General features: G+C 37.9%; 2 protein-coding genes across 5 annotated transcripts in view; both read right to left on the bottom strand.

The window, feature by feature from the left end:
- The window catches only part of LOC143344931 (uncharacterized), a 38,567-nt gene extending 29,180 nt beyond the window's left edge, over positions 1-9,387 (bottom strand). The window contains exons 1-2 of one of the 2 annotated variants that reach the window (XM_076771562.1): positions 8,673-9,387; positions 6,305-7,456 (exon numbers count right to left, since the gene is read on the bottom strand). In XM_076771562.1, the coding sequence (XP_076627677.1) occupies positions 6,305-7,299 (995 nt within the window). In that variant the 5' untranslated portion in view covers positions 7,300-7,456; positions 8,673-9,387. Of the gene's footprint in view, positions 1-6,304; positions 7,457-8,061 lie in introns of both variants that reach the window. The other variant, XM_076771561.1, reaches the window with a different exon arrangement.
- Positions 970-18,882, bottom strand: part of LOC143344929 (uncharacterized) — a 39,469-nt gene continuing 21,556 nt past the window's right edge. The window contains exons 2-3 of one of the 3 annotated variants that reach the window (XR_013080172.1): positions 11,367-17,778; positions 970-1,134 (exon numbers count right to left, since the gene is read on the bottom strand). Coding sequence is in view for 1 of the 3 variants with exons in the window: in XM_076771559.1 (XP_076627674.1) it covers positions 17,661-17,778 (118 nt within the window). In the remaining 2 variants the exon portion in view is untranslated. Of the gene's footprint in view, positions 1,135-9,691; positions 17,779-18,882 lie in introns of those variants that run through there. The other 2 variants (XR_013080171.1, XM_076771559.1) reach the window with 2 other exon arrangements.

The following is an 18,882-nucleotide window of genomic DNA, read 5'->3' on the forward strand; positions in this document are numbered from 1 at the left end:
TGCAAAGGTTATAGAAATTTACGAGAATACTTTTCGTGATACTACGAATTCGTATACATTTATGGAGAAACCCTTTCTTGCGTTTGTTTTTTCAATTGGCGAAGAAAATTGCTTACCGGAAAGAAAACATCTTACTGCTCGCGTGGCGTGACAAACGTATCGCGTCAATGCCAAGTACATACGCATAGCGATTCAACAAACTACCATAACCTCCAAAAAATCAATTCACTATTTGGGAATTTTTAACGTAAAAACTGTATAACGTGGAAAGTTCAAATTTGAGTAAACGAATATGTACACTTTGAGGTGTACCTTGTAAAATTTGCGTTAAAAAATACAGAGTTTCTGAAAATTTTTACTTTTGAGGAAAATATTCCAAACTGAAGGAATTAATTTTTTCCCCCACTGAAAACGTCGTATTCGAAACTCGTTGCTATATTATATTTTAGATAATATATGTACGTAAAAATATTCTGTGAAAATTTCTAATCAATCGGACGAGTAGTTTCCGAGTTTGAAAAAAAAACGCTATTTTCAGACAAACGCGAAAGAAAACAAAGTTACTAGTTTTATTCTTTGACACGACGGTTTTTTTTCTAGCTCGTTTTTAATCAGCTATTCCTGGTACATAAAGTGAGCCTTCTAGTTCTGCTACCATGTCCCCGGCTTATTTTTTATCTGCTCGACGAGCTTGACAAGCCATTTGTGTCGCTTTCTCTGCTCGTTGCTTCGCCACGTTCAATCGATGTTTATCGTTGTTATTTTTTTACAAAAATCGTGACAACCGAGCTCGACTTCGTCGTCTGTCGACGTGAGTCATTGTAAGTCAACGCGATATCGTAAGCGGCACGCTGACTTGAGCAAAGACCACCGACACCTTTGTAATTAGACCGCATTCTGGAATAGTCTCGAATATTTCAGTAACGATTTTCGTAGCCTTGTTAAAATTCACAAATTCTATCCTTTATTTCCCTTCTGGAAGATTAAAATTCTGATTTTACACCATTGTAAGCTACCATAACCTAAAATTTGTTTCAGTAATGATTTTCGTAGCCTTGTTAAAATTCACAAATTCCTTTATTTCCCTTCTGCAAGATTAAAATTCTGATTTTAGACCATTGTAAGCTACATAGCCTAAAATTTGTAATGATTTTCGTAACCCGATATAAAAAAATGTAGAAAATATAGAAATAGACACTTGGGTATACAGTTGGCTAACCTAAGGATCAAGATTACCGTTTTTTTTCGAAAATACAGAAAAGAAATAAGCAATATGATCTAGACACGTGACAAGTTTCACGAATTCGAATGATAAAAGCGATTGTAACGTATTCGGTGGCCTACGAAAGTCGACTTCGACCTGCCGACGTCCGTCCAGGTCGAACGCGAGGTTAGCCAGGCCGAGGTGGACGTTCCATCCAATTTCTACTTAGTACCCGGGGATCAGAATGGACTTTAATTGTAAATGAGGAAACGGTACTCTCGGTACCGCTCAAGGCTCTACGCTTTCTTCGGGATATTAGATTGTACCTTATGAAATGTCAATTCGAAGGCTTTGCAATCTCGAACCATTATCTTTAATGGTTGTCGTGACAAAGAATTGCACAAGAATTAATATTATTCGCGATAAAATATCACTTGGACCTTCGGAACGTACCACGTGGTCCAAACAAATCGTTACGATCTACGAAAAAGGTGTTCCACATTTTTTTGTATCCAAAATGAATAATACTATTTGTAGATTACAAAAAGCAATCTAAAAAGTAAAATTTTCTGCCAAGATTAAAACTACGATTTAGGCAATTGTAAACTACGAAATTAAAAAATTTGTCTTGCCACTTAGTTTCGTAACCTTGCTATAATTTAATGTTTCGAGTCCATGCATGGACGACGTAGCGGTCAAAATGAAAAAATTGATTACGAAATTTTTTTTTTATTAGATTTACGCGTGGAACGTCGTGTGACGCTTGAACGGAGTTATTGCGAATATTTCCAGCGAGAAAAATACCGAGGGCGCGTTGCATACAGAATGTGCTTGGGACCTTCGAAACTCGAGGCTTTGAAATCCCGTCGAGCTGACCGCGGGGAACGTCTTATCCCTCCAAGAGACAAAGCATTTCCATGGCCTCAGGTACCAAACCTTCAAGGCCGCGCAGGAAACCTGCCTGAACCGGCGAACTTCGGACCCCGATATACTAGGAACTTCCAGGAAACAGCCGTTATACCATCGAAGAAGGGACCACGAGGAGAGCTAGGTACGTTCGCACAGGCGAAAGAGGCTCCGCTCTCACGGCAAATTACCGATTGCACTCCATCACCGTCCTGGTACCACCAAGCACGCCCGAAACTTCTCCAGCAATGGCCGACAGACTATATTTTATTCGCGAACAACGAATACAAATTTTAGGTTATACAGGGTGTTCGGTCCTCTGTACAAGAAAATTGAACCTATGATAAATTAAAAATTGTAGTGTAGGAATATTTTACATCATAAATTAAGAGGTTAAATGAACTAGTATTCCTAATATGCTCTACTTTCCCTATACAAGAAAATTACACCTATAATAAAGTAAAAATTGCATATGAATATTTCAAATCGAAGACTGAGGGGGTTACATGAACTGATATTGCAAATATCCTATGCTTCCCTATAAAATTACATGATAAATGAAAAATTGTATAGTGTAGGAATATTTGAAATCATAGATTGAGGATTTAAATGAATGGGTATTCCAAATATGCTTTCCCCTATAGAAGAAGATCGCAGTCACGTTGAAGTAAAAATTGTACAGCGTAAGAATATTTCTCCGACTGGGTGTAGGAAGAGCGAGGAACCAAGGCGCGTACGCGCACGGTCACCAAAAATACCCACGAAGGATATGCAATACCCGTGAGCGTGCAGCGACGCGACGATCGCATACGCGTGCGTACGCCTACGTCGTCGCATAGGTACCACCGCCGTACACCGATAAGGAAGTACGCGCGTGTCGACGCAGTCGCAAGGATCGTCAGCCGACATCTGGCTACGGTCCTTTGCCCGAGGGACCGAGGGACAAAGAAGACCTTCCCCTTTTCTTAGGGGGGCCTTGGGATGGATTATATCGTAGGTTCTTGCTCGAACGCACGAACGCACGCACGCAACCACGCACGAACGCACGCACACGAGAGCGTATCTGGTACCGGGGCAGCCCCGGAGTGGTTGCTCGACGCCGGTCTCTGCAGGCACACGTAACGACCCCACCGGTACCGTTTCTATGGTACCGTTCGCAGGGATTAACGCCCCTCCCGCTCGCAGACCGCTCCACTTTCATCCGGGCAGCGGGGTGAGACCAGCCTTGGCCTGGGACCAGACCTCGGATGCGCGTTCTTTCGACCGGCGGATAAACGAACGTCCGCTTTAAATAATTAATGGAATTAGGACGACCAATAATTATGGTAGTTTTGACGGAGTCTATGGGAACACGACGGGAGCCCGGTACCTCGGGTATCGCCGTGTTCCGCACTGAAATAGACTTAACCTTCTAGATCGCGCGCGTCAAGCTCGTGTTTACCCAAGGACCGATTCACATTTTGCTACGCAGATGCGGTGGAGGCGCTGCACACGGTCGCTTGCAGCGAAAATCGCACGGGTCTTGCTCACGTCGATTTTATCCATTTTCAAATTCATTCGTTGTTAGAGAAGCAATTGATTCATTAGAAAAATTGAATTTTAATATATTATCGCTCTCGTGTCAAAATTAAATATTACATAACTGGTAAAAATTAGGTTAGGAAACTTGTAGTTTCTTTTAGAGAAACTATTAAAAAACAAATGAATATCACGGTCATACGGTACAACCAAAGCCGCTTATGAGTGCCAAGAATAGACGACAATTAATTAACTCTCTGATAGCTTTGGGTTTCCAATTGCCAATAAGCATCGATCTGTTTATATGAGAACCCAATATAAAACCTTGTAAAATAATTTTCTCCCACTTCAAAGAATGTGAATTACAAATTTAAGAACTTTGTTATATTGAATTTTTTTCTGTAATTAACATGCACACTATCCCTAAAAACGCGTTTCAAGTATCATAATATCATGTCCAACTATTACAACTTGCTTAATAATACGAATAATGTATAAATTTATGGAGAAAAGTATTTCAATTTTCAGAGTCTTATATCCCCCCCCCCCAACTGACAGAACGAACAGGTATGATTTTTCTGAATTAGCCAAGCATAATTTGCGCCATAAACCCTCCGTGCCTTTCACGGTGGAGATCAACACCGGGGAATTTTAATGCCAGCAATATTAATTTTGGTTATTCGAGGAATAAGTAACGGTACACGGTCATAAATGTTATTGGGCTACGAAAACCAAGAATAAATAAACGAATAAAATAATTTTTATTACAACATGGGATATATCAAGATCCCCGAGAGTTTACATTTCATATTTTCGATTGTTTACCCACCCAAGTTTTCGTAAAAATCGATCGTAATTGTGGACAAAAATGTAACATTTACTATAAACGATAATACGATTGTACCGACTATTTTCGTACTTAATTTCGTTTTCTAACTCGCGGACGATTTTAATTTTATTATAGGTTATGTTTCCATACACGAACTATCCGAATAAAATGTATAATGAATTTACTACAATTTTTAATAGTGTACATGCACGCGCACAGACACACGTAATATCTAAAAAAAAAAAATTTGTCTGCCGGTTAAGCGAAACGCGAAGAAACGGTTTACGTTCGGGGCACAAGATTTCCGAGTAACCAATCAATTCGAGGAAGTGCAATTCCAAGCGTCAAGGAGTTAACGACCAAACTCGATTGGTACGCTCTTTTTGTATTTCTTGCCGTTAACGATACCAAACGCTCGACGACCGATCGGTATTATCTCGCAGATAAGTCGTGCCACGTATTTGTTAAAGGAAAAAAAAAGAAATAAACTAGAACGAAGGCAAAAGATGATAGGCGTAGACGTATGTACTTCTGTTCCATGGAACAGGTAAGCGGAAGAAAGGAGACGACGGCAGAAATAGTCATCCTGTTATCGACGCTACCACGTTGCTTATCGTTCCACGGTCAATATTTCTCTCCCCGTTTTTTTCCTTCTTCTCCCACTTCCCTGATTCCACGTCGTTAGAGCGCGTTTGCGCGCTCGTCGGTGCTCCTCTTATCCCCGACTTTATCGGCCGATAACGCCAATCTTGGTTAGAATCGGGCGATCGAAACGAAAAAAGTAACTAGATCGACGCCTCCAAGATTTCACCGATCGAATTCGTCGTTGCCGAGTGAGCGGCCGTTCTCCGCGCGGAGAACGTGCCAGCGAACGACCGCAACCTCGTTACAAAGACGATTCTCTGCACACGGTGTCTCAACTCTTCGTTACGTGCATTCGTTTCGAAACGCGCGCGTAACGTGTTTTCCGTTTCGACGGAGGAATAATCCCGCGAATCGAGAAATTCCCTAGTTGAAATGTCGCTCGAACTAGAGCTGAGACTCGATAAAGGAGACTCGTAAGAATAATGAACATCTGTAACTATGACAAGGAAACACCGATGCTTTCGAAAGTTCCTTACTTTCCTATTTGTTTCCCATGCAATTTTTATCCTAAACGATAATACTGACCACTTACATTCACTTATTCTGTTAGGATGATCTAGGCTTGAAAAGATAAACGATAATGTTTGTATAACGTTGAATGTTCACGTAGACTCAATGTTTTTATTTATTTGTTCAATTTTAAAGTGTTCTTATTATTTTTACATCGCAGTTCGCGATTTATATGGATTTCGAATATAATAAGTCAGCAATAATATGGAATCCAATGTGATGTATTAATTTCATAAGTAGCTAAGCAATGTAAACTTTTTGTTGTTTGTATTAGTACGTAGTAATAATAACACGGAAAGAAAATTAATTTCCTATGCATTACTTTAAGTATTCAGTATTACCAAAGAATAGAACAATGCTGTATTAGGGGCAATTAAATAAAATCCTACAAAAGCTAACTTTTATTATCGAATTAAGTTATGTACACATAGGTGTGTAATTCTGAAGCATTGTGTTTAGGTATTCCACTTATTTGTTTCAATTAATGTATAATTCCCAACTTATGTATAAGACCGAAGTCTTAAGACGAGCGTCAAGATAACTGACGTTCGTATACCTTTCCTTTTCTCTTCTCAGTTGAAAAAAAAGAAACTACATGCATAATTCCACGCTATGTTTTTAGATAATGAGAAGTTCTTAAATTTAGAAATGTAAGCAAAGGTTAGTCTAAAAAGCTACAAAACTCTACTTACCATTTAATACTCTTTTTGATGATGTTGCTAACAATTCTTTGAGATTTCCTAGTTGGTAAGGCAAGAACGTCGTTACTTTTCTTCTTTCTGGTCCTCTTTTCCCTAAGATTTTTCGTTTCATGTTGAATGTCACGAATAGGAGTCTCTTCCTCTTCATCCTCTTCTACAACTAGCTCTTCGGCTTTAGCAGAATTTTGAACCCACTCCGCAACGTGATCCTGAACTTTTTGATTAGTCGACAAGGCAGACTCTGCCCTCAATTCTTCATTTATGAGCTCACTGACAGTCGTAGGTGGTCCTACTATTCCAACTTCCATATGTTCTACCGTCTCTACAGAATGCTTTGTTTCGGAATCTATTTTCAGTTTTATAGTTTCATCCTCCGCAGGAACATTCGTCTCGAAGCCCGTAACGTCCTTTGCAATATTTTCATTTTCCGATTTCTCCTCAACTTTCTCCTTAGTTTCCTCGTCGTTGGTGTTATCTTCTTTTTTCGAATCTTTGTTCTCCGCATCAGACTCGCAAGCATTGTTCGAACTTAGATTCCCGTGCACCACTTTCAATAATTCGTTCAGTGTCTCTTCTTCTTGTAGAACGTAAGTTTCATCGTGTGGATCTTTAGCTTTCGCAACTGAATTGTCAATTTGTTTAGATTTTTCAGTTTTGTCGTCTATTTCTTCCTGCTTTGCGTCCGATGTTACTTCTTCTTCCGGACAAGCCTCCGGATGTTGTTCATTTTCAGATGCGACTTTTTCGGGCGTTTTTGAATCTTCAAGACGCGTCTCTTTTTTCTGCTTTTTAACATCGATAACATTAATTATTTCAAAGTCTTTCTCACAGGAATCATCTTCCTCTGAAATATTTTTACTAGAAATACTTTTCGCTTGCTTCTCAACATCTTCCATTACATTTGTGGATGTAGTTGTATCGTTTATAGTTTCTTTCATGTCCACTATTTTCTTAAAATCATTGTTCTCTAACTCACTTTCTGCCATTGTTCTGTCGATTTATCTCAGAGATGCGGTTGTAATATTTCAGCACGTACAAACATTTTCCAGAATGAGGATTCTACTAAATACTTTGCACTTAGTATTATCATATTATCGTGCAAGTATGTCTCAACATACTTCATTGGTAGGTTTCATTCTTGTCCTGCAAAAGAAATACAATAAATTATTATTACGAATATCACGCTGTTATAAGTAATATTTCTAATAATTTCTTTATGCATAACTATTATCGACAGATGGTCGATAAAAGCGATCGCGAAAAATCAGATTTACCTATAATTTTGAGGTTAGAATTATATTACGTTACAGAAAACAATCTAGTACGAGTGTATGTAAAAACGACTTTTCAATATATATATTGTCAACTTCATAATCTTTTATGTTAATATAAATTTCGTAAATATCTGTACGTTTCACGGTTACTTGGTAGTTAAAATTATATAAACATTTACATTAAACGAATTATGCGATACGTTTTAACATTTATTAAAATTGATCAGTCGTTTTTAACGAAATAATTTTCTGCGTAAATGATGTCTCAACATCTGTGTCACCATTTCTATTTGCAGGAATACAAATTCTTAAGATTCGTATAGACTAAGAATTAAAGCATTGTATTTAAAATATCTAAATTCATGCTAAAAAAAATCGCAATAAATTCGTATACGATCTTTATTGTGATTCATCGATCAATGAAAGTATATGACAAAAGGTTAAGGCAACTGCATTTTACAGATTTCAAATTACCTTCGATTACACGTTTTCACTTTACAATAACGGATGCACTTTGTAGCACGATGTCAAATGTACTTTCGAACAAACCGTGATATTTGTTTGACTAACTAGTTACTCAATGACACCATCAAAGTTTAACATTATTGGCCGACACGTTCATAACCTCACTTATTCTCTCTTTGACAATTCGATTACGGACAGTGAAACGACAAACCGTAGGAACGAAACGTTAACGCAGCCCGGCGAGATTAAACGCGGATAAACGATACCGAAGCAAAGAAATTTAATCCACGGTAGAGAAAATACTACGCACTGTAAGAGTTTAGAAGACCACAGGGACGTGTCAATCAACTCTGTTGTCTCCCTTTCTTTCTCTCGTTCTCTTTCTCTCTTTCGTTCTAAAAAGAGTCTTATTTTCTCATTATGGCTGACAGTCACGGAAACAATCCGATCGAAATGGTATGTAATATTGCTCGAAAGAAGTTTTTCACGGCACCGAGGTAAAACGAGAACACGACCCCGTGGTGCGTAAGGCTAGTGACCTCTATCACTTTGAAGTGTACGTTTATGTGTGGATGAATGTGTCCTGTGCGTCATGCATTACAGTACGTTGATGTGCTTACTCTGATTTATTGGTACCGTACGTGTCACGGAAATCCACGATTCGAATGCCACTAAAATCGTATTTTTTGCCAGGAACAACGTCACGACGGAACACGGGCCAATCGTCGCGCACACTATTGTATTTCTGCCGCATTATGTGGCATTTCATGCAGGCTGCATCTTCGCGGATTTTTTTGTTTCGACCAATCAAACGCGTTTGCACGTTCCTTTGACAGCGACGCCTTTTGCGTACTATCAGCACGATATCAGTCCTCGCGAAACCTGATCGAAGGTTATGACACAAGCTGTGCACGAAAACCGACGTGAAACGCTATCGCGGGAGAAAAATTCTACGAACCTCACGGCATACTAGCGCTGGGACTATTTTTTGTTTGCGGCCAGTCGCGCGCGCGTGTTTCCAACAAAATGGCCGCTCGTACAATGCAACGCTAAACTCGTTACTCGGATCTTTTTTTTTTTTGCTTTTCTATTGTTTCTGTTACATTCGAATGGCTTTGTTAAATCGTATGTCCGCGCTGGTAGATATTTGTGGCGCGTTTAAAAATAAATCGTTCGTTTTATATTAAAACTAAAAACAACTTGCGGGGACCAATGATCGATCTCGCGGTAACTTTCCCTTGCGGCGGGAATTTCAAACTCGACGAATGCCCAATAACTAATACGTACTATCTAAAAATGTTGTGAGTTTGAAGTGGCAGCCAACGTGTTAACAAAAGCAAAATAAGAATATCTTTTTTATAATCTTTCGGAACTTTTTCGTATATTCATTTGTATTCAATTTACTTTACGCAGGTAATTTCGAATGAAAAGCAAGCAATGTAAAATAGTAAGAATTTATATTAATAAATGAGTTTTAATAAACGAGTGAGCCACAAATATACGAAAGTTAACGTTACTGTTTTTAAATAATAATAACTTGTAATTATGACGAGACCGTTAATAAATAATTACATTTTTTTTTTTTTCAAGTACCAACTAATAAGGATTGTGTGGATGGATCTTGGAAAAAGATTCGAAGTTGCGTTGGTCTCATATATTTACAGATTATTTATGATTTATAATCAATAATGTCGTACAATATATATCAACAAAATAATGTTTTAGTCGTTCTTATGTAGCTAATAAAATCTAAAGGCTAAACAGTCAAGGTTGATCTAAAAGTTGGCTCCCTCCACCGCGAATCTTTCATTCGTGGTTTCTCCTTCTTTTTTTTTTTATGTTTGCTACCTAACAATAAATAAACAAACAAGTACAAATCTATACATTCCACGTGTCACGTGGTAGTGAGGGTAGTGATGATAATTAATATTGTGAACCAAGATCGCAGTGAACACGATGTCGAGCAGTCTCTTCTCAGTCTCTATCTAAATGCTTCTTAAGAATAATTGTTCGAGTAAAACTATCCAAGACATTTTTCCAAGGATTTTCTGGTAGCACAACGAGCGCCCGAAAAACTTTTACACAAATCTGCGAAGAAGTTGTTCGAACTTAAGAGAAAGGTTCGTCCATGTTGTAAGAAACATTATTCCCTGAGCCATTTACATAGTATTCTTATGGCTGAAGAGCTCAGTTAATTTTTTTTAAGATAGATGGCGTCTTTGGATCAAACAATATGGTTTTTCGATAGGTTATATTGTAAAGCAATTTTTCTTTTTTTCGTTTCAAAAGCAAACAAGTATCGTCCTTCCGCGAGAAGAAGGCACAGCGTGTTTACATCCTCACTCTTGTTGCAGTCAGCTGACTCGCAGGTATTGGTTGAAAACGGTGACGAAGATCGGTAACAGCCAATCAGCGGACTGCAGCAAGAGTAGGGATGTAAACACTCTGTGCCTTCTTTTCGTGGAAGGACGATAAATATTAGAAGCAGAATATTCTCTCTAATAAATAATACAATATTAAATAGTAATAGGTACCAGTATCTTTCTCTAGGTATCGAAAGCAAACGTACGCAGCGTTGAAGAGAAGAAATTACTTTCGGGAAGAAATATAAATATTTTCCATCGTCGTGGTAATTGAAGTTGTGCAGTTTATCGAGTACATTCCTTCTGGACTCGTTAAGAATGTAACGCTCGCAACGTACTGAATTATTTAACACGTCCGTCTGACTTTGCGTGACACAGGGCATTTTTCTCATCCATAAATTATGGAAAGTATGATTCGCTAGGGAACAGCATTGATACACCGGCAACCTGTTAACTGCTAATCGGGAACGTATATTCGGACATCGAATGCATCATCTATTTTGGATACGCGCGTTAATAGTATACAATTCCGTTATGAAACCTCGTCTCGTATACATAAATGTCGGAGGTCTCCTGCCATTCTCGTCGCAGCCGAGCAATTCGAATTCTCTTTGATAACGATCGACTTTCTCGGTGCTTGTCAACTCGGCATTTGCGAATTTATAGCGAACGTGCCCGAATGAAGTAATAACATCTGACGCAAGGAACAGCTAATAAATATTAATTCATACGTAGTTTTTATGTCACGCCAATATCATATATTTCCTTCTAAATCGTTTCGACGATTCGATATCGAGCTACCGATGATACGTAATTTATTATAATATTTGGACGATCGGTATAACGCTGCTTTGAAAATTCACCTTTAACACTGTCCACTGCCAGATGAAAATTCTATAATATTCTGCAAGATTAAAAATCTGATTTTACATCGTTGTAAGCTACCATAACCTAAAAGTTGTTTCAGCAATGATTTTCGTAGCCTTGTTAAAATTCACAAATTCCTTTATTTCCCTTCTGCAAGATTAAAATTCTGATTTTCAACCATTGTAAGCTACCATAACCTAAAATTTGTTTCAGCAATGATTTTCGTAGCCTTGTTAAAATTCATAAATTCCTTTATTTCCCTTCTGCAAGATTAAAATTCTGATTTTAGACCATTGTAAGCTACCATAACCTAAACTTTGTTTCAGTACTTATTGTCGTAACCTTATTAAAATTCACAAATACTATTCAAATTTATTTCCCTCAACATCCTTACTTGAGAATTAATTTTTCTACTATCATAATGGTAAATCCTGTCACCCACATATGAGTGGCATGGCAGTCAAAGTGTTAAATATATTTAATGTTTTCTGTACTTCGTCGAGCACGAGGAAAGTGAAAGCGATTTCGTAATCGATTTATATTATAAATATCCGGCGACAAAGTTAAATAATCAACGTCATCGTAATATATTATGGTAGCAAGAAAGCGGGACGCGATAATTATAACTTTAGCATTCCTTTTACCCAGGCAAATCACCGAATTCGTTTCAACCTGTAATAAAATTCGTTTAACCAACTCGTGCCTGACGTTCTTCCAAAAAGATTTAGTAAATACACATATTCTTGTTCCGTTTTTATATCCGGTTGTGATATTTAAATTATCTGTGGCGAAATAGTATTTAAAATTCAATCTTATCTAGGTTAACGTAATAGAAAATTACAGCTCCGAGCAATTTTCAAAACTGTGTTATACTCTATCGAAATATGTTTAATTATCAACATTTCACTCCAAGGTGATTATCATTACTACTCGACGTACATTCTCAGCGATAAACTGAAAAATGCACGATCATTAGACAACTTTTATTCGCAAACGAGTGGCAATTACCGAGAAATGCTATTTGGATGTTAATTGTCATAGGTACACTTAATCGTGCATATCTTATTATACGGTACGCTTGTGTGCCCTATGTATACAATATGTAAAATATTTTCTCTACCTAAAAGATCTACCTATACGTTTGTCTCGTGCTTTTTGTTCTCCGAAATACTTTTTCGCTTCTCTTTAACTATCGAATAGCACCTATTTTCGTCGTTTCGGACGCGCATAGTCATACTTCCTTTCTTCTTTCGATACATGGTCGTGGCATAGAAAGTATCTTAATCCTTTCGGCACTGTGAACACTTTTATAAGACCAATGAACTACGTGCTTCGAATCCTATAAACGCGTTTAGACGAGTTTCAGAATTGCCCGCTGTCAGCGCCACGGGCGTGGTAAACTTTACCCGTCCGATTGATTTTTGGAGGATGCTTGTAGCGTGCTTTTCAACCAAAAGGGTAGAACGCAGAAATTAAATACAATTTCGAATGTAAATTATAGAATAAACAAATAAAAATGCTACCCTCCGATCGAATATTCGTCACGAATAAATTCCTATAACTTGGTTTCGTTTGTTATCTGTTGTTCGAGCAAAATTTTGCTCCTCTCTGAAGCAGGGGCGACTTCGAACGACTAAAAGAATCTAAACAGAATGGGTGTCTTGCAAAAAGATCGCTCGAGTTTCGAAACACTTGTTTATGACGCCATCTTTAGTGTCCAGTTTATTATGAGGTTAAGTCTAAGCAACTATTTCTAGAGTGAAATAGTCTGCTTCCATAGCGAATCCAAGATTACTTTGTTTGTTATTTCAACTTCTTTTTCTGTCTATATTGTAAGAGACATTGAAACAGATATTGTTTGAACTGAATATTAATTAATTCTTTCGTGCAACAGAAGGTTAACGAAAGCTTTAATGTTCGTTTTCGTCGATAGTGCCACAGTAACCATTGGAAACCATTATTATATGTAGAAAACAGTATTCAGCGCTGAGTGCATCATAGATTTCGAAACACATCGCTCGCGTAACACACGTTCGTGAAAAGTATATTCAGCACCGAAAGGGTTAACCTTAATCTTGCTTGTCGGAGTCGAGTTTACAAGTACAAGTCTCAAATTATCGTTATCGGAAAAATAGTATATTCGACCTGCCTTTAATTTTTCATAAATAAAGATAACTCTTCCTTATTAAGAACCTGTTATTTGTGTAAAAGTGTTCGTGTTCGTAGATACTATACAGGGTGTTCGGTCACCCCCGGGAAAAATTTTAATGGGGGATTCTAAAAGCCAAAATAAGACGAAAATCAAGAATACCAATTTGTTGATGGAGGCTTCGTTAAAAAGTTATTATAGAACTGCCACGGTGACATTAAATGATAATTATTTACAAAGTGGCACTTATGATATGTTCTTCGATCAATTCTTTAAACGGGCCTAAATCGACCTTGCCACGTTTTCGTTTAAATATTCAAAACTATTCTTGCAACCTAACTCTTTCAAGTTGATAGTCGGCCGTAAGATTTAACTCTACGAATAAAAATAAATCAATAAATAAATAAATAACTCGAGTAATTCGTCTATAATTTAGTTTCGATATCTTCGATAATTTGGCGGGAAGTAACGTTACTGTTATTATCAATTTCCTTCGCGCTACTGAATTTATTTAATTAATGGGACGATGTATTTTTTTTCTCTTTTATAGTCTCAATAATCGACGTTGCTACCTCTTGTGTCATCTGTAATTAATTACGTAATCGTCACAGTCCTCGTTTGATAACTTTTAATATGCGTTTGAATAAATTATAATCAAGAACAGTGTAATAAACGGGTTCACGGTACAACTTAAACCTCAACGGATGTAGGCTATAAAAAATTGATTTGACCTAATTAGCCGCGGCTATATTAAGTCCTTCGTGACCAACGATACGAAGACTCCGGGTTCTATCGATTTCGAAGCACGACAGTTTCGAAATGATACTGTTTTTATGTATTGCCTTACAAATTTAAATAATTATTTTGTGGAACGAACGTCAAAACGGTTTGTTCAACGTTCGCTCTACTCTGCGATCTAAGATCGTTCGTAACACTTTTCACGCGCGAATAATTAATTAGAACTTAACAACATGTGTTGCTGATCTGCATGAACGGCAGTACGATTACAAAATTGCACATTTCGCATGTAAACTCGACTTAGACGTAGGATATAGATATTTTGCTCGTATCGCATCGATGTCTATCCCGATTGGACCGTGAGAGGAGCTTCGCCTTATTGAGGTTAGAAGTTATTGCACGTTTCGTCGCTTACACGTGTCGTGTGCTTTATCGTTTACCGCGCTTGCAAAATGATTATAATACGAACAGACCGTGTCATTACAACGGTCGAGTAACAATAATGTTAAAACTTAATTGAATCGTCCAAACAAGATTTGCAGGATACGAGAACTATTTCGTTAGAAACATTCCTTGCCACGCACAATAAAATTAATTCTGCTCTACGTATCGACGAGAAAAATAAAAGAAACAACATTCACGGACAAGAATTATTATACGAAGATAATTGATAGAGATTGTTAAGAAAATCTAATTACACATTTAATAACCAAAATCACGGGGGTAAACATTCTTCGACTCTACGCGTAACGTGTAAGTTATATTAAATAAAGGATCGTGTGAACGAACAGAAATCATTTAAAACGTAACGATCGTACCGCGTGTACGAAGATAACGCACACCATTATGCGGTTTACCAACGTGCGCGTATCGTACACGTTGCATCGGTATTCTATGAAATTACATCCATTTATGATACATTGCACTTTACACAGCAGGATAAACACGTGTGTCTTATTTACATTCCGCTCTTGATTCACACTCCTATCTCTACCAGAATCTTAACATTCTATCTCTTTGCGGGGTAAATAACTTCTGCTACTCGCTACGCTGGATTGTTCTACTTCTTCTAAAGGAACGAGTGAGTCAGACGCCATCGTCTTGCCACTTTACGAGAATAGAGATCGAGCCTCGAAATCAGATTTCTTTCAAGTCGCGACATTTTGTCTACCTTTTCGCGATGGAAATAGTACAAGATATCAATACAGTCTATGGGAATCGAAACATCGTGTCGATCCAATGCCAGATCAGTCCATAAGTTCATTGGTCATTCCTTTTTAGGTTAGGAAGGGGTAAACAAAAAATCGAAAAAAAAAAAAAAAATTCTAGATTTCGAGGATTCGAGAATCCAAACTCTAGGAATAATAAATAGAAATAGAAATATTAAAGTTCCCACGATTGCGTCTACACCTCGTATTACATTTCTATGGGGGGGCGTGCGTAGGTAATATTAAATTAAGCTTATATCGGTTAACGTTGGTTTATAGCGAACGGCAAAACATTTCAACTTTATGCAGGTGAAATGTTCCCTCGCTGGTTATTTCTCTGAGATAGAAACTTCATGCATAGTATTGAAATCTCGTATAAAATGTTAAATAATAAATAATTCTATACATAATGACTATTTGGAAACATTGAAATAACAATATTATTATACCGGCTCCAGCAGTCTTTTCTATGATAAAAGATAGTGATCCCAAGAAATACACCGGTCAGTGTAACTGTGAAACAGTGGTTAGAGGAAGGCTTAATCAAGAGTAGCTAAAGAGTAAATTTAGGGCCTGTTTGCGTATCAATGTTTAAAGAAATTTATGCACGTTGTATACTTGTATAAATCTTTTCATGCATTTACATATCAATTAAATGAAAAGGAGTATAATTGGAAAGTTATCTGTATCGTTATTTCTGCTTCTTAATTCAAGCTGCTATTGTCTGTTTTGCAGTCCAGGAAAGTGTTTAATGGGGTAATAAGCTTGAAACAAAAATAAAGTTCAAACTTGTTGCATCAGAACCAGAGTAACGTTATAAGAGCTTGAAAAAGACACATCACTGGTTGGATTGAAGTAAATTTAGTTTCTGTTTTTTTCGACGGACATTTGTAATAACCATACGGATTGACCTGGTAGAATCGGTACGACAATTCGAAAGTAAATTTTTCAGTAGAAATCGAACAATTAAATTCCCAAACGTTCAATAGGGGCGTGATATGAAAATCATCGTCTCATCGCGGCGTTTTTTTTTCTTCTTTATTGCAACTTTGCCCTGGATGCTTCCACCAGTCAGATACAAAGGACCCCCCGTAGAAGACCGATGGTCGGCGTAAAAATTTGTACCATTTTATGGTCATACGATAGATACTTACTTATTTGGCTACTGTAAGTTATTTTAAATTGCACGTTTGAAGAATATTTTGATCGCCAATGTGTTAAATCTAACACAAAACTTAACACGTTGACTGCCATAGTGGTCACAGGCGAAACGTTTCCACCGAACGAACCCTAATAATTGTAAACTATTAAATAAAGTTACAGTCTTTGAAAATGCTGTAAAACGATAATTTATTTGGGCGCGCAGAGCCACTCGTTAGATCCTACTAACGCCAAAACCAATAAGTAAATCGAATTTGAAAAGATAATCAATGACACTCTTGAACACGGGAACTGGCGCGCTACCCAACGTGTTAATATTTAATTTACTTTTCCGATTACCCAGTAAAATATATTCTTAATTTTCATTCAGCGCATCTTTTTAACAGCGTATCATTATCTCTATAACTCTGTTCTAATGATAGCGTATTTTCAACTATTGCGTACCCTCCGCTAACAATGACCGTGCATCTGTAATTAGCGCGGCCAGGTTGTTCTTTTCCCTCGGGGTGACGGTACGTAATGGCAACGAGCCTAGTGAAAATATGCTAAGCGGCAAGTTCGTTCTTTCGGTACAAAAGGGGCTCGCAAATGAAATTCTGTCGCAGGAAATTACAACGCTTGCTGAAAGTCTATGAAAACGATCGCGCGGATAAAAATGTGGCCTCCCATATGCTCGCGACCGAGGAGTCGGTCGAGCGCTTGCGAGAGCTCGACCCCTCTGGTGGCGAGCATGGGAGGCGACGCCACAAAAAGGTCCCCTGCAAACGGGTCTCACGATCGAAACTCTCTAGCAAAGAAAATCACGAGCACGGGAGGGGTGGATCTCTCTCGCGAGCACGGGGAAACCCGTGCAACGAAGATGATCAAAGCGGAAGAGCTTCGACGAACAGAATCACGGCGAGATTGCCTCGTAGTGGATGGTTGAATGTGTTGGGGGACACCAGTCTCCGTCGTCCGGAGGCTCTTTCATTGTTTCCATCGTCTCGATGGGTCTTCCAGAGATCTTTTCGAGACGAAACCGCAAAAGGAGTCGCGTCGATAGGTTTCTTCGCCAGCAATCCTTTCTCCTCGCAGAGGACAGAGAGACTATTGGGTTTGCGGTCAGGGTCATGGTCACCGTGGTCAGGATGCTAAAGTGGTCCTATGCCACGAGGCATGTTGATGCTGGTGCTGGTGCTGGTGCTGGTGTTGATGCTGATGCTGTTGCTGGTGGCTGTACTGCTGTTGCTGCCTCTTCTGGCTGTAAACCAACAACAAAATGCCGGAATTAGCGTTTCATCTACGACTGAATTTTTGCTCCAGGTTCAAATCTCCCCCACAAGAATTTTAGAGGTGGTCATAAGACATCTTGAATTTTTCTGGAAAATTTTGACGTGTACTTTAAATGAAACCCATCGAATCTTTTGCACGCGTCTTATTTATTCAATTAAAATTTTATCTTGATTTGTTGGATTGTTATCTAAACCTAACCTCAACTCTACTTCGTCAAAGTATGAACAGAACTTGAAAGAAAGAAATGCATTTATCATATTTGCGTATACTTCGTATTTCTCTCAGTGGTTGAAGATTTAAAACGAAAGGAGCACTAAATATCATAAAAATACAAGCTTGAGTTATCGATGAATAATAATATGGCTTCACGCGTCGGAAAGGTTCATCGTAATTCCTGCATTCGAAGCTAAAGTGCATAGGTTGTCGGTACTCTGGTGGTAGAATGTTATCTTAAAATGCTAATGAAGAAAAATAACTTTCAATACTATCGATCATTTTTACTCAATTTATCTATACAAAGTCTATACTGAACTTAAGGGATGATTTCATTATGGCAACCGTAGTAACGATTAGCTCTAACTAATATAAGTCAAGGTTAGGTTAACAACAGAACATACACATAGGTTAGGTAGCCGTACCTAATACAAACGCATACCTTTCATTAATAATTTCTTCTTTTACACAATTCTAATTCCTTAATGTTTTCAAGTTTGATATAACAAAGTGTATTATTATCATTACTATGGTACGAACGAAGTAATACATTTTCTTACAATGGTTCAAAATTGTGCGAACCTCTGACTTTTCATATTTTCCTTCTCGAATATGAATTGCTAACGATTTAAAGTTTGAATGGCTCTTTTGTCCAAGTTCTTCGGGTCATTAAGTATTCTGAGAGCGTGGATAATGGGCAAAGGTTTAGAACAAAATCTATCAAAATGTAAACCTTTCCCGTTTATGAGAATTAATTCCATTGTACGAAGACGTTTTGATTTTTACGTTCACATCGAACTCATAAATATTCTTTCTCTGCACGGAAACGATTTGAGTTTCTATTCGACTTACAATAACG

This window comes from Colletes latitarsis, chromosome 8 (genome assembly GCF_051014445.1).
Source record: "Colletes latitarsis isolate SP2378_abdomen chromosome 8, iyColLati1, whole genome shotgun sequence".
Lineage (NCBI taxonomy): Eukaryota > Metazoa > Arthropoda > Insecta > Hymenoptera > Colletidae > Colletes > Colletes latitarsis.